Consider the following 17,628-nt stretch of genomic DNA (forward strand, 5'->3'; position numbering starts at 1 on the left):
AACTATATTTTTCAGTTATTATGCACATTAACGGTCTTGTTCAGTTACTATGAACCTTAACTAGTTATTTTGCATATTAACGGATTTTCTACACATATATTGCGTTTTTTCTTTTACGGCTTTAGTTGAATTTGAGCATATTTATTGGTAATTATTCTTCCTTCCGTACAAAGTCCTTTATTCGTACAATAGAACAGTACTCTATATGACCTTGTTGGCATCCTTCTGAAGGGATATTATTGTATTTGTTTCTTCTGATGAATTGGTGTACAGCCATTTTAATTAATTGGCTCCTTTATTCAACAATTGATATAACCATATTATAGGTATATATTTAATTTTGTAAAAAATGATGGAGAATGCATGCAATAAATACTGATCTTGATGTATCAGTTGTGTAGTTGTTTTACTTCTCTTCCCAATGGCCAAAGATGTGTTTGGATGTTCATGGAAAATACGTATAAAAACCATGATGGGAAACGCTTATATGAATTATATTTTATACTAATATCAGTTTTGTAATATATTTTCTAACCTTAAAAAAGATAATTAATAAATTGAATTTTTATCTATTATTCCGACATTCGTCGATTAGATGTAACAGCAATTCTTCTAAATATTCATATTACAATTAAGAACAATTATTAAATTGATAGAATTTACATTACCACAAGTAAATCAGATATTATTAAGTGCTAATGGAAGGAGGTTCCCCAACGGTGTATTTTGAGGCGAATTCAAGTGTACTGTACAATGTATACAAACCATACATTATTTTCAATAGCTTATAATGATTAATATGAAATTTAATTAAAATAGATGTAAAATGGGCAAAAAAAGTTTGGGAACCACTGTCTAAGGGAACATGTAATTACGAGATTTCGAGCCATTTCCTCCAATTAAACCTGATAATTAGTTTGAACTTAAACACAGGGTTCTCAAGTTTTTTAACTTAAACTTACGTCAGATTTTGAGATCTTATGTCCATTTACAACATAAAAATATTAGAAAATTGTATTTCATTAGGAAAAATTCATTTTCAAAAAAAAGAAAGAATTATCTTCCAACGTAATTTCCAAATACGAAAGAAATGGCGGTGTCTCTGAGGGGACAGATGTCTGAGTCTGCATAGAGTGACCGGCTACATGAAAGGCAAACTCGTCAAGTGAAGACAGCATTGAACCACAAATATAGCAAGGTAAAAAAGATTCTAGCTTATCTTGAGACATAACTTTAACCGTCTTTTCTTGTAATCTTTAAAATTATTACTTCACTCTCAAATTTTTCGATGTTATCTCATAAGATACAGAAAAATTGAAAAAGTGTTTCAAATTTATATAGAAGAGCGAAAATTCTATCAATTTTTTTGGTTCTTCTAAAATAGTGAGCGCGCTCCCTCTCGTAATTCGAAACAATGAGTGCGTTCCAGGTCTCTCTTAAGAATTTTGAGTGCCGCTCAAAAAAGCACCGCTTACTAATACTTTTGAAAACAACCTTTTCTGCATCTCTCTATGATTAAAAACACACTAAATATAGGAAAGTATGGTGAAGTCTTTGAAAATTGGACCTAAGTCGTACTAAAATTGATGGTCGCTAGAGGGTTAAAGTTGGACTTCGTATCGGTGGACGGCCTGAAGCCAGCTTTTAGAGTTGATGATATTTTTTCTTTATGAAGGATAATTTTAATCTCTGATCCAGGGGCTTTTTCTATTGGGTTTTGGCCCCTGACTCAGTGTCTTGGGGAGCATTGAATGACTTTTATGTTTAGAGTTATTCAAGCCAAAAGTTTTCAGCTTATATTTTCCTTATTGTTACTTCATTGGTCTGTGATATAACATATATTTTATTATAATCATGTTTTTAGAGTATAGTTAACATTCAAAGCCATATTTCAATGCCAAATAGCTAATTATATGAATATCAAAGACACTAACAATTTATAAAAACATCCATCACTCCAAAAATAAATTATTTATTAAGTTATCCTGAATACATTTCCTACGAAATGTATCTAATTATACAAAAACTAAGGATGATATTTAGAAGTTTATTTTTATTTTTTTTATGTGGTCTTTTTTTATTTATCTTTTTAATTTTAGGACTACAATTAATAATTAAATAAAATACCTGGAAGAATTGCATTATAACAATACAAATAAACATTTTAGTTTAAAATTAGACCTCCGGGGATAGACCAAATTCTTTAATTCTTAATTGTTATGTCTTAATTCCAGAAATTCTATAAAAGTACGAAGTATTCATTTAACAATATTCGAAATAAAAATAAAAAGAGTCTATAATATAACATACAAGAAAATAAAAGTAACAAAAACGTTAAAAGTTATAAAAAAATTACAGTAATAAAAATGTCCACAGCTATAACTTATCTGAAGGACGATGATGCTCTCTAGAAATATTCACAATATGTTTTTAATTTTTAAAGTGACGTTCTGATTGAAAGGGTATGAACCTCATTATGTCAGACATAAAGCCCCATAACTGTCCATAGACTCTTTGGATTTTGATACTAAAAACAAAGTATCTTGCTGCGGCATCTATTAAAATACATCTAAAATCTTCTTCTCTGAACGGCTCTCTCAAAGTGAGTTTTTTTTTTGGAATATATGCCTTGGAATTTAAAGTTCCAAAGTACAGTGCCTTGGTTTTTGTAGGCGAATTCTTTCTCACAGATAATTAAAAAAGAATAATGGTCAATAGATCACTTCACTTTGTATTTATGAGACCCTTCATATTTAAAGATACAAATAGTCTAGTTATTTCTAGACTGGGGAACTCAGCGAATGCGTGGAAGGCCAAGTTATACATCTTCCCACAGTCTTAACACGGTTCATAAAAGGAAACACATCTTGCCGAAATCTGTAACTGAACTGTAAATTTACGACCGTCCAAGATTCCAAACGTGGTTCTTCTTACTCGTTCGTTCCAGATTTCAGGGAGTTTTAGTAGTCATATATATTCTTTGGTCACCTTAATTGGTTCGTCTAATATAATGTCTCCATATTTTAGTTCCACCAGCCAAGGTGCTGGGACTTGATGCCTTTGAAGCTTTCTAAGTTATTTGCTTTAACATATTTGGTTCAATTGCTGCTTTACATGATTGCCAAAACTAAAAGTACATAAACTTTATATTACAACTTCAAAAGATTTGGTGGAAAAAAATTTATATTTTGATATATTTTATCAGTTTAACTTTAAAATGTCATATGGAGTATTTAATAAATAAACAATGAAAATGCTCCAAAATTAAATATAAATAAGTCTATTAGATCAGTGGTCCGCGAACCGGTTCTGTGGATCATTCTGCACCAGACAGTACATGAATGAATTTTTTATTTCTGTTTTATTTAAACACAGCCTAGCATAATGAGATATAACATGGTATTTGGAAAGTTTCTTTGTGAAAGGAAAAATGCACAATGAAGGGAGAAAAGACTTCAAGACTACAACTTCCAAGAAAAATTAAGTTTTAGCAGACAATACCAGGAGTCCAGCTTGAAATATGGGTTTGTCAAGGCAAGAGATTCGATGACCTAAATCCCACTCTGCATAATATGCGGGGACTGGTGCTCAAATAAGGCAGTGAACTTAGAATCCAAGACTCAGTGGATTCACCTTTATTATTATCCCCTCCGCAGTAAAATTGCCAAGCGTTGACCGGTCCACAGTTAGAAAAAAGTTGGACCAATGTATTAAATTACTTAATCAGTAATAAATACTAATAAAATACATTGGATATGAAAATTTTTTAAATTGGGGTTTTATTTTTAATTTTGCAACATTTTTTCACGCTACTTTACATATTCCGGGTGTAGAAAAAGTAATGAGACCTTCTAAAAACACAGTTTTAAATATGTGTTGTTGATTTAGTCTTAAAGTTTTGAATAGCTTAGACTCTAAGCCTTTTATTGATGTATATGTTGTAAACAAAAATTCTGTATTTGCTGCAATAGAGGCCAGAAGAGCCATCATAGGCTATTTAATCTGTGCCGGGAAGACCACTTCGGAGATCAAGAATCCCTTAAATATCAGCAAGGCCACAGTTTGTCGGGTCAGAAATCGTTTGGCTGATGGGAACAACCCTAAGGACGAACCCAAGAGTGAAATGCCACAAAAAAGTGAAGCCTGAAGACATCATAGAGGCCTTTAATTTCAACCCAACGATGAAGATGTCAGAGTACGCCAAAAAGAAGAAGGTGAATCGGTTTACTGTGGGAAAGGCCATCCGAAAGGCTGGAGGAAGGTTGTTTAGAAGAATTAAGTGGATACTCCTGTCCCAACGTCAAAAGGTACTCCGTTTTCAGTGATGCAAACAACTCTTGAATGATCTTATGCAAAGCAGCAACTGGGTAAATTTTTTCTTTGATGAAAAGACCTTTACCGTTTACCCAGTCTACAACAAGCAAAATGATGGGGTGGTATACTTTGGCAAGGCTGAAAACAGCATCAGGACAGTCGCCAAGAACAAACACCCAACCTCCCTGATGATGTTGGGCGTTTTGGCATCAACTGGAGAAAAAATCACTCCAATTTGGTTTCCTTTTGGATACCGGTTACCTGCGGCCAACTACTTGATTGTGTTGAAGAAAAATATTGTCCCATAGATCACCAAAACCATTAGGAAGTCCAACTAGGCCACTTACGTATTTCAGCAGGACGGGGCTTTGGACCATACTGCAACATGAACTTGTAGTCCAAGAAAGCTTGCCCCCTCAGAGTTTAGATCTGAATCTACTGTATTACTCTATTTGGTGGCAAATTGAGAAGAAGGGCTGCAACGTCCGCCACCCGAATATTGATGCCCTGAATACCTTCATTACCCAGTAGTGGATGATCATGATAAAAGACTACGTTGCCAATGTGTGCAAGGGTTTCGGAGGCGGTGGGAGGCATTCATTGAGGCTGAGGGTGGCCAAATTCATAATTAGTATGTATTGTTATAGTACAAACTATTATAATATAAAAAATTTTATGTAAAACAAACTCATAATCAATTATGAGTATATCAATGGCTACTTAGAGGCAAGTCTCACTACTTTTTCTAGAGCAGGTATTGCTTATTTATTAAATATTATAAAATAAAAGTTAAAGTAAAAAAAAAATGATTAAAAATGAATAAAAAAGTGAATGTAATTGTAATATTTTCCTTAACTAATGATGTTTAAAATGTAGAGGGTCTTCTCGTTATGTCACTAATTCATTTTAATACGGATTCGTTTTAAGTGGCGGTCTTTAGTTCTCACAGTTATCTTACACAATTTGTGTATGCCTGGCGGTACGATACAAAAATATTAAGAGGGTTTAATAACTGTCGCCCATCTGCAGATTGGAAAACTATCAATAGATCTTGAGATGGGCCCGATCGGAATATGAATCACTAAATAAATAGTATAATAGCGGCAGTTTGCTGGACGCACGAGATCTGATATCTTTGAATATAACAATTACTGGGTATTCAATTTTCATTATCTAATCAATTAATAAAGTAAATTAAGGGACTTTAGAGTGATGGATGGACATGTTGATTATTATTAATAAAATAATATTTATTTTTTAATGCTGGATTTTGTTTTTATCTCATTAATTTCGCTCGTAATGAAGAAATAACAAAAAAAAAAAAACAATTATATAATAATATATGCGAGCATATATGTGTGCAGGATCGTTTTGTGTAGGAAACATTTAGCCTAGAGTAATGTTTCCCAGCTAGGGCGCAGGTGTTTCATAGTGCATCATCAAGGGCTCCACGAAATATTGTGTAAATCATCGATACAATCCTAACTGTTAATTTTCCCTTGAACATTTTCGCCACTCGTAATTTTGTATCTCGTAGATTTTGCTGCAGGACATATTCGCCGTATTTTTGTCTTTTTATATTATAGGTTGGAACTTTATGTATAGTCTTTACTGTTGAAACATTCTTTCATTTATATCGATGGAGTTTCTAACATTTTTTCATTGATAAACAAATATTATGACTATGAATAAGCTACTACTAGTTAATGAATCCTTCAAAAATAGACTCATGATTATGGACCCGTGTCTCCATACTCCTTTGTTCTTATAAATACTATTCTTTCTTTATTTTCCAGATATATAGCAGAGATACAAATTACCAGAAGCAAATATGTTCACGGTGAAATTACCTAGAACCAAATAAAACATTTGGTTGATCATATTTCATATATAATAAGATATTAAAGATAGGGCTCCGAAGTTATGAAAGATTGGTAATCACTGTCCATCCAAAAATGTCTAAGAATTGATTATTAAAAAAAAAAAATGTTTACCTATATTAAAAAAATAAAAATGCCTATGGGGTCATGACGTTCTAGACCAGGCTAGTTAATGCAGTCAAAATAAAAGATGAAGCGTGAAAAGAGATGCTTCAAATAAAATCCCAGTAATTTCCCCTTTGGGTTATACACTTATGACGTCCAGAAAAAAGTACAATTTTTGCCCCCCTCTCCCAGATTTTGTTGATCAGTGAAACAGTAACCCATACTCCTCCCCTCATCCTAAAAAATCATTAAATCGGTAGACCCTCCCCCCCCCCCTCCCCGTCAACTGGAAGTCATGAACGTATGAACCCCTTGTGGAAAATACAAAATAATGATATGAAATTCGAGTTCATATTCCCTTACACATTTATAGCATTTTGTTATAGGTTTTTTCTTTTGATCCCTTTGGTGTGTTAAATTTTACGTGGATTCTTTCAATCCTTGTTAAGTTGAGTCGTACATTTATAAATTGGGATAAAAAGATTGATTTGAGGATTAGCGATTATTTTATATGACCATTTTTTATATGTAAAACTTATTTTTAATAGTATTTATGTATAGTTACGAGGGATCTCAAGTTTAATCTTACAGCATGACGTCATTAGCACATCAAGTTTCTAAATAAGCTTTGATTAATTTATTGACTTCACTACAAAATATTAAAATTCAGTTATTTGTGGCTTGTTTTGAGGCCTTTATGGATGATCTCCACTTGAAATTTTTGACTGATGATGCGTTAGAAATTTCATTGTGTGGCGCGAGAGTGTGAGATTAGTTAGAAATCCGTTAGACGTAAGACTTAACTTATTACTTATTAATTTATTATTTTACATACCATATACATAAATTCCAATATTTCATGGACATATTTGAGTCAATTATATGCTTTGTATTCAAATTTGTCGGACTAGTTAAGATACCCAAGAAGTTAGGCTCTAAGTTAAAACTTTCTTTTGAATTAAGAAACTTATATTTGTGTCGATATGTCCCCTTCAAATAAAATCTATCAGTTTCTTGTTTTTCATTGTGACAATCAATTTTGTCTACTTTATGTGAGATTGGATCAATTATCAATAATATGAAAATAGAAATTCAGGATAATTCGTTAACAAATACAAATGTAATCCTCACTCATTTTTGCAAAAATTCCTTCTTGTTTGTTTTTGTGTTGATACTCAAGTATTTTCTGTTATTCACTAATCAAAGAATCATCACCAAAGTACTGAAGATAATTTATTCGTGCAGATTCAACATGAAATCCATTTTAAGACATTTGGAATGTCTTAAAAACTAAAAAACTCGAAATTTTGTCAAAATTCTCGACAATTGTCGTTAATTCGATTTTAAAATATTTGCATAAAAAAAAGGAAAGAAAGTAGTGATCTTTTTGTCTTATTTTTTCTAATATATTTTTTTACATTTTTCAGATAAGTTTAGGGATTGTAGTGTATTAAGTTGAAATGTTTATTTTTTTGTCGGAATTATAAATAAAGGTATGCCTTTAGACTTTAAAAAAAACTAGTCAAAGCACCCTAGTCACTAACTATAGTTAGTGTGTTTTGACAGGATATTCAATGTAAGATAGTTAGTTAGTGAGGTTTACCTGTCTAAAAAACCCATTTTCTGATAAGATGATTTTGTTGAAAGTTTATACAGGACATTTTTAATATCAAGGAGTCTCATAAACATACAGGAGAGACTTTTCAAAAATTTGTCAGTTTGTGTGTTTGAACAAGGCAGTATTACTAACTCGTATATTACCAATGGATATCATCATTTATCAGATTATACCTGAAATAAATAAAATTATATTAAAACATTTACAATTCAATTTCAACAAAAGAGATTATATCTACTTATTTCTTAATTATAAAGGATTTCCAAAGGATCAGAAAATCAAAATACTATTAGGACTTTGAAGGAAAAATCTAAGGACATACATTGATAATAATTCATTGTTATTTGTTGAGGTTGAGTCCCTCATCAACTCAACAACATATCAAGTGACTTGGGTTTTTTTTTCTGTTTAAAAAATCTACTCGTAATTTGACTTGAGTCTAAAAAATAAGGACTCAAGTGTATTAGTTTCAAACTTAGCACCGTTCTCACCTTTTCCGTTCAAGTGCTCATTTATTCATTCTTGTCCACACATCAGATCTTTTTTTTTAAACGAAACGACAAACATATGAACAACTTTTGTCAAAATTTAGTTGGCTATTAAAAACTAGTTTTCCCACGAAATATCCATTTGAAATACCACAAATGACATCAGTTTTTCATTTTCCTCGGAAAGTGTCCAATTTTTCCTAAAAAATGATAGTTGGGCACTAGGACCCAAAAAATATTTTATTAAGTTTGGACAAATATTGATAGTTTTGTTCCTTTTTTTTAGCTTTGGCCCCGGAGTAAAATATTTCTTTGGAGAAAATTATAAAGGAGCAAAGAAATGAACGGCTTTTTCATAGATTTTTTTCCGTTATGACGCTCAGAAATCAACAGAAAGCATTTTTTCTCAATTTCCAACCCTGATAATTTTGTTGAGTTGACACAAAAGAGTAAGGAATTAATTCATTCATAGCAAATCTCAAATTTAACTATTATTACTATAAAAATTAGTAATCCTTAACAAAATCATGAAGATATTCAAGGTGATGATGAGCCAATATATATTGAATATGTATGTATGTAATATCTATTCCAAATCGACGAGTATTATATTACATTTGTGCATAAGCATATTAAAAATTAATAGTTGAACTTATATGATCCAATCGTACTTTTAAGTTCTGAAGGACAAATTATAAGTCATAGCACTTCTCATAATATCTATAAGGAGTATATAACTCATGGATGTTATTCATGACTTTTTTTGAGATTAAGAAACTTATACAAATGTATGTAAATTGTAAATCTAATCTTCTCTGAGGAAATCTTGAGACGTTTTCCATTATTTATTCCAATATATATGTATATTTGGGTCTTTCGGTACTAGAACCGTGGAAAATAATATTTCTATTAATATATTCGAATATATCCTTATGGTCCTTTTTCAAATAGATTCGATCAACAAATTAACTATCATCAGATTTTGGAGGTTTTTTTTTTTTTTAAATACAGATTTTAGTATTTTTCATATCTGAATCCGAGTATATTGGGTATTTTAGGTTAATACTTCGGTTCTGAAACGCAGTTTTTTTTTTTTGTTTTTTTTTAACGGTTATAATCAATTTTATAGTACTCGAACTGAGTTTTTGCTTCTGCTTTATACCCGTGATCAATTACTAACTCTCAATCACGAAAATTTACTCTCTATTCTTTTGTCACCGATCGATTTTTTTACTTCTCTTGCCTCATATTTGTGTTCTGAACGTTGATCAGTTGAACCTAAATTAGAAAAAAAGATTTAAAAAAACAATAGTGGCCCTTTTTGTAGCCACAGATACATCTTCATTTTATATCCTTCTCGTGCCGTTTGAAGGTCTTTTTCATAAATTGATGGAATTTCCGGTTTTATGTAGGATCCATTATACAACCTACATGAAATAGCAAATATTCTTATACGTAACAAAAGATGAAACTTCAAATTTTCTTTAAAAATAAAAATATCAAGTCCTTAATATCTATTCGTAAGATAGTAGAAAACAGCTTAAGCATTCAAAAATTTAACTCCCTCTTCCTGAAGCCAATTCATTAATATTTTTTTTTTTTTTTTTTTTTTTTTTTGTAAATCCAAATTTTTGTACCCTGGGAGATACCTATAATTTTGGTGAGAATATTTTCACCGCCGCAATTTTGCCGTATACATTTTTGTCTTTTGGAGATTTTTCCGCATGACATATTCGATATTTTTATATTTTTTAAATGATAGTCCTGAATTTTATCTTTGGTCTTTACTGTTCAAACACTCCTTTCTTTCTATCGATGAAGTTCCTAACGCTTCTTCAAGCTTCATCTAAGGTTATGCTATGAAATAGGAAGCACTATTAAATAATCTTTTTGAAATATAGCCATGATCCCGGATCCATGACTCCTTTGTCCTTATTAACACTATTCCTCCTTTATTTAATCACTTTTTTCCTTTTTAAATATTTATATTATTTTTCTTGATAATATTCTTAGGTTTCCTATTCCAATGCACTCTATCCACAACTGAAATAGGACTAGACTTGAGAAGGTTGTCTTTTATATCTCATGATTCAATGGAGTTGTTGATTTTTTTTTAACAGTTCTAGGTTTTTTGGGTCCGGCTCCGAATATATTGGGTACATCAGTTCAATAATGTAGGGTTGGTCTTCTTCAGGTTATTCTCAATTTTATAGAAAGGGAACCGGGTTTTTCGGTTCTGCTTTATAGTCAAGATCCATCAGCGACTCGGTATCCAGAAACTTTAGCCTCTATTCTTTTGTTATCTTTCAATTTTTTAAAAGAATGAATATTTTTCTATAATATAAGCTACTAGTGAAAGGTTACCCAGCGTCGCTCGGGTGAAGGAGGGAGAGGGAAATCACATTGAAAATGGTCAAATTTATTGAGAAAATTTAAAAAAATATTCAGAAAATACTTCTATATACTAATAGTTATAATATGAATGTTTTGTTGTTGTCGAAAAAGATCCTGATAATTCTAATTTTCTTGGATTCTTCAGACTTTATCAATCCGGTTAAATAAAGTAATCTACAAAGCCTCATCATAGCAACTCCCTCCACCCCTTCCAAAAAAAAAAAAAAAAAAAAAAAATACTTGTATTATTGCCTGTTGTAACTTTAGCAGTATTATTATGAATATAAAAAAAATATTGTGTTATAAACTTCAAATAACATACCACTTATATGCATCTAAAAAATTGTCTAGATGATAAGTCCATTTTTTGTACCTGAAATAAACAAAAATGCAACTTTCAAAACTTTCAAACTTTTGAAAACGTAGATATTCATATAGTTGTTTTTTGAAACACCAATAACTTATTGATAAATAACTCACCCCCCCATCTATTCTCCTTGAGCTGCAAAAAACAGTTTTTGGGTTTTGGGCATGACATAAGCCCCCTTATATAACTTCCTCAAAATGGACACCCCCCTCTTAGCCTATCCAAGCTCAAAAGAGGGACCCATACAAAATTTCAGCCTCCTAGGTTTAATGGTGTGGGAACCTATAAAGGACTTATACTGACCAGAGCATCACACTCTACCCATAAAAGAATTGGAGTCTACGTTTTATCTCTTCACGGTCTGCATGATACATCTTCCATGACATGATTTTTAGATGCTTCTTTAAGGGAACATGCCCTGTAATGAAGCCAATTATACCTTCCATAGATGCTCTCCTGTTTTTAAAAAGTTTCCATTCCGAACTAGGCCCCTCCAAAAATAATTTTTCTTGTTGACGCATTGAGTCTTCTATCCATTCCCGTTTCCATATCTTCCTTATGCACTTATTAATATTAAAGAAGCCCTGTTATAGCACCTTATTTAATTACATTCACAGTTATTTTAATTAACAATTACTAATTAATGCAATCATTTCATTTTGATTATTTGTTTTTTGACACTTGAATTCCATATTTTTTCAAATCTAGTCAGGAAGAATAAAAATATCTTAAACATTTCCAAATTGTATAGGAGAGGTAACTTATAAAAAAATATCTTTAAAATTTATGTTATAGATAGGAAATACTTAATATAAGATTTGCTAGTTGGGACATGTCATTATTTTGTATGCAATAGAAAAAAATATCTTAGTATTTCCATTGTAATAGTTAATTTCTATCCTCCACAATATGGAAATAAGATTGTATAACGATATAAAAAATATTTTTAACACGTTTTATGGTCTGATAAATAATTACATATATATTTTTGATTTAAAGTTTTATTTCTTGGTCCCATTTTGACTTCCAATAGTTCATTATTTTCCTTCAATTAATGGAAACATGGGATTTATTGTTATAAAACTTGATCGTTTAGGCTTCCAAAATGGGCAACATCGACAATGCCGACGTAACGTGAAAATGCTTTATTGGGTAATATTCCATGTCAAATCAACGAGGGCATGTCACCCGACCCTCTCAGATTTGGATAATTTCTGGCAAACAAGCTCAAATTCAAGAGTAGATTAAGTGTGCCGAATTTCAACACATAATTCAGAGTTGTTTCTGAGATATAGATACTCGTCTCAGACCAAAATTTTCAACGCCCCTTTAATGTCTAATTGACTGGACGCTGCTTTTTCTTGTATATTTTTTATCCAAAAGAGCTACTAACCTCATGAAATTTGGTTCTGAACTCTTTTGAAGTGTGAGGATTCAAAAAATGGAGTCAAAATTAGAATATTTAAATTTCTTATTCACTCATTTTTGATTTAAAAAAAAATCTGAAATACACTAGCAAGTACTTGATCAACACTAAAAAAATGCCCAACTCTTAGGTATATGAAACTTTGGTAACATGTTCTACATACACTGTGCCAAAAATTCTGTTGGCTTTTTTATTATAGCTCCCAGAGTGTGATCTCAAAGTTAGGTTACTTTTCTCTGGAAATTTGGTCAATTTTACTTACATTTTTATATCTTAAACTTATTTTATGACTTATATTGACTGAAAAAATAAAATTGAACTAGAGTCATTCATATGATGGATCAGAAGTTGATAAATTTAAAAAAAATATATGAGAATTTTATAGTATATAACTTATTTATAAAGTTGGACATAACGTTAAAATAGTTTGTTCATTTTTTTTAGACTTGAAACTGTTGTCCTTTCGGTTTTGCTGCTGCTGTAATGACAATGGCGTTAATAATCCTTTTTTAGGGGTTTAAAACCCGATAAATATTTCTTTATCTATGAAAATATATTGTGGAGGAAAGAAGCTTAACTGTTATGAACTTTATTAGATCAGCTCCAAGTAGTCGTGAGAAACTTAGAAAATAAACACAAACCCACTCTGTATATTGTATACAAATATAGGAAATAATAGTGTTTATTTTCAATTCTACTCTGAGTCCAACAAGTACATACACTATAGTCTATAACTTATAAGTTATTGTGTAAGTCTATAACTCCCGAGAAGCAAACCCTCAGTGTTATTCTCCGTCAATTACGAGCACACGCACCATTGAATACTTTATAATTACTAATTAGCAGCTCTGTCTTTAAGAATTAAATAATAAGTATATCAACTAGAAAAAAGTCGATCTCGCCTTATAGAACATGTTTTATACACTTCTGTTTAGGGGTTTATAAAAAATAGGATGCAGGATTTTAATATTACTAAATATGTAATTCATTTTAAAAATTGTGAAGAAATAATATGAGAGTGATTTCCTTAAATTTAATAAATACGATCTCCACATGCTGAAGGAAAGAAAGAAAGGGATGAACAAGGGTGGTGTGGTGGACGTGGTGGTTGAAGAGGATCTGCTGTATGACGTTTCCACACATAAAGGGAAAAAGCGCGGCACCGTCCTCCGGAAGAGTTTCTTTTTCTTTCTGAGAGGGGAAAAATAGTAAAAAAAGAAAAGGAAAAAACGTGAAAAAGAAAAAGTTATTGTGTTCTTATAGTAAATAGTGTTATCTCCTATCTGAAAGAGTGAAGAGCCCGTGATTGTGTCTCTCTTAACTGTGTGGTCTGTGTTAGTGTCAGTGCGGTACCGGTATTATACTAATAATAATCGCCAATAGGATGTTCCTGTAAAGATGGATGAATTCCATGAATCCCTACTCCATTAACTACAAAATAAAAAACACAAATTGAGTGAAGAACTGACTTGGGATAATCATATCCTTTTCAATCATTCTTAAATTGAAGATTTTTTGAAGGTTTTTACTCACTTTCTGGACGACCATGGATTGGAATGGATTTTGGATCCAGCTCTTTTTTTTACAAGGTAAGTTGTCTCTGAGAAAAATGCTCTATAAACAAATATGTGTGTGTGTATCGTACATAGCATAATGGATCGTTTTGTTTTATTTTTGATCCCATTGGGAATATTAAGAGGAGTCTTAGCCTAGAATCATATTTCATATATGTAATATTCAACTTAATAGGATAGACGAGTACCAAATAGGATTAATATATGTATATTTGAGTTTATATTTCATTTTGAAGAGTCTAATAATATGAAGATCTACACTGACAACTGATGTAATTAGTAGAATGTAGTCGTACTATTTAGCAATATTAACAGAGGGAAATAATACTATCCACTGGTATGCTAGAAAAAAAAAGAAACCAAAAATTAACGTGGTACCCCTGACAGTTGAAGAATGTTTGGGAGAATAGCAACTTAGCTATCATGATGTATACACGACTAAGCTGTGAACAACCTTGAGAAGGTAGGATTAAAAGTAAACACAAATCCTACTTTGTATCTATTGTAAAAACATTGCCAATAATTATTTCGGAGTCGATTCTAAACTCTAGTCTTAGCCCAACAATGACTTTATCATAACCATAATGATAACCTTTTAACCAATTTTGTATAGTTACGAATGCTTACAATATTAATCCATTATCTCGCTCAGTTTTTATCGAGGTTGAATGAATTACCAAATTTTCAAATTTGAAGAAAAAGATCCTGATCTAGATTATTTGTGTCCTAAAATGGTAAAACTCTCAATAAATATTAAACTGTGGTGTCCTTAAAATTTTGAAATCATATTAGCTTCTTAATTACAAAATTATTATTATCTTCAAAACCCTAAAAAAGATAACTCAAAGTGCTTAAATAAAGTGTATTTACTCTGACGTGCATTGGACCTACAATTTCAATAATACTATATACTTTTCTTATGAAGAATTTTGAAATGTTTTAAATATAATATTATGCATGTAACAAGAAAAAAATATATAACAATTATATTTTATTAGAACAATTGAAGTCAAAAGTCTTAACAAAAATTTTGGCTCAGATTTATGTGGCAAGAGGGAAAAGGTTTTCATATCAATGGCACAGCTTATTGTATAAAATCAGTCAAAAACATTGAGCAAAATTTCCAAATTATATTGTATATTACTTGTCTCGCTCTTGGTGTGAACAGAATAGCAATGCTCTCTCCGAATTACTTCGAAAATACCAATTAAAGTAAAATATTTCTTTCTTAATTCTGGTGATCGAAAACGATTGATTACTACGCCGAGCACTTCAATTCATTCTCAATGGTATGGAGAAAAACAGTGATGGAATCAATAAATCAACAGCAATAACGTTATATATTCTTGGCATTTAAGACCTTTTTTATAGTGGAACTTAAATATGTACTGATGAATGACACCTCTACAATTTTTGTCGAAGTTATTATTAATAAAACCTACATAGTACAATCAATATAAGTAGCCAAATATTAAGATATATTTTTAATATTGTACTATATTTACCTATATTCGTAATTTTCATTAATTATTTTGAATTTTCATTTAGATCCTCTTCATATTCCATAAATAATTATTCATTCTAAATACAGTCAAAAACTGTATCGGTCATGTAACATACATAGTAAATACTATATATAAGTAAAGAAAAGAGTAAAGATCCATTAGATCTAATATTCAGAACTGTATTTCAGTACCTTTTCAATGCTCATGGAAAGTTTGAGTCCTCAAGCTCCGGGTGTATGGGAAAAAAAGTAATGTCCGGATCCACCTCTAGTCTCGTCTAAGACACGAAAAATATTAAACTTAAATATGTACTGATAAATGAGGCGGCTACAATTTTCGTCAAGGTTATCATCTATAAAATTTACATAGTACAATCAATATAAGAAACTAAATATTAAGATATAATAATTTACATGTATCTACCTAAATTCGTAATTCCCATTAGTTATTTTGCATCTTCATTATAAATCCTCTTCATACTACATAAATAATTATTAATGACTCAATTTAAAAAGTAAATACTTAATATAATTAAAGAAAAGAGTAACGATCCAATATTCAGAGCTGTATTTGAGTCCATCTTTTCAGTCTCTAGGTCAAGTACGAGTCATCATGCAGTGGGCTTTTGGGTTCCGAGTACAAGTCCTCATGCTCCATGTCCATGCAAAAATAAGTAATGTGTGGATCTACCTGTAGTCTCTTCTAAGGGAAGATAATCTTTCCCACAAGTTCTATTTTAATATTTGACAACACTAATTTACTTTTGGACTTCAATGACTTTATGATGATAAAAAAGAAAACAAGAATAATGATGACAGCTTTTGTAAATAAAAACCTATATTTTAAGGCAGGGAGTACCCTCCTTGAACCAGGTCACAACTGCAAATAGGTGGATCTTCTTTTTAAATAGAATTTTATGCAACTCTGAATATGAACAACTTAATATTTTTTTGCAAAGAGCAGAGCATTTTCTTGGTCGTGAGCTCAAGAAAATAACACTAGCTATTTCCGCTCAATGAATAAGTTTAACGTTTTAAATAGATGAGCCTTTCACAAGAGATTCAAAAAAAGTGTGTGGCGATAACATAAAAACAAGCTGGGATTTTTTTTTGATATAACAGAGAAAAACGCATTATAAGTTTTTTAAATCAATGAAAAATCAAAAAGGAATTTTTAAAGAGGTAAATACAATATTAAAACCTAAAAAACTGTCTAACAAGTTATTAATATGACTGATATTTGTTTAATTTTTTACATGAACATATATAAAAGTTCAGTCAATTTGATCTTACGATATTTGAACTTAAAATCGACTTTTTGATATCATCAATTTAATCAATTTCAGTTGGGGATTCATGTTCTTAACAAGCTAATTTTCGTTATTCTTGCAACACTCTTCTTTAATAATAATTTTCACGTCATGACGTCTCAGTATCTTTTATGATCAGTGTTACCAAATAACCAATGTTTATCAGGTTCAGTTAACCTTAAAATCTGCGGCTCCTAAGGTCTTTATCACTTTTTTAAATTAATATAAATTATAGTATCATATCAACGGATAAGTTTATCATTCTGTCACTATATTGAGAAAAAGTATCCCAGCTTGTTTTTATGTTATCGATACACGTATATCAGACCGACAATATTGTTTTGTCAATCCTTGATGTTATAATAATTCAATTATTTAAGAGTGTCTATGACTTTTTAGCTCAATGCAGGGTTTATTTCGTTCGCTATGACTAGACGAAATGTATTTTCCTCGAATATTATGAGATGAAGACTTAACGGAACATTTTTTTTTAAATTTTCGTCCGACAAAGACAATTTTTTTCTTTCCATCATGGAATAGAGACTATACTCTTATGTGACAAAGACGGGACGAAACAAAATATAATTAATATGGGCTGAATGTTAATTTGATTAAGTTATGTGAGGAGTGAGTGTACTTTTCATGTTC

At 30.9% G+C, this 17,628-nt stretch overlaps 1 protein-coding gene across 2 annotated transcripts in view; it reads left to right on the plus strand.

Moving 5' to 3' along the window:
* Positions 1 to 13,845: 13,845 nt before the first annotated feature.
* LOC121113866 (uncharacterized) overlaps positions 13,846 to 17,628 on the plus strand; it is a 261,784-nt gene continuing 258,001 nt past the window's right edge. For both annotated transcript variants that reach the window (XM_071886682.1, XM_071886683.1), the window contains exon 1: positions 13,846 to 14,181. In XM_071886682.1, coding sequence (XP_071742783.1) covers positions 14,139 to 14,181 — 43 coding nt within the window. In that variant the 5' untranslated portion in view covers positions 13,846 to 14,138. The remainder of the gene's footprint in view (positions 14,182 to 17,628) is intronic.

This window comes from Lepeophtheirus salmonis, chromosome 2, assembly GCF_016086655.4.
Source record: "Lepeophtheirus salmonis chromosome 2, UVic_Lsal_1.4, whole genome shotgun sequence".
NCBI classification, from domain to species: domain Eukaryota; kingdom Metazoa; phylum Arthropoda; class Copepoda; order Siphonostomatoida; family Caligidae; genus Lepeophtheirus; species Lepeophtheirus salmonis.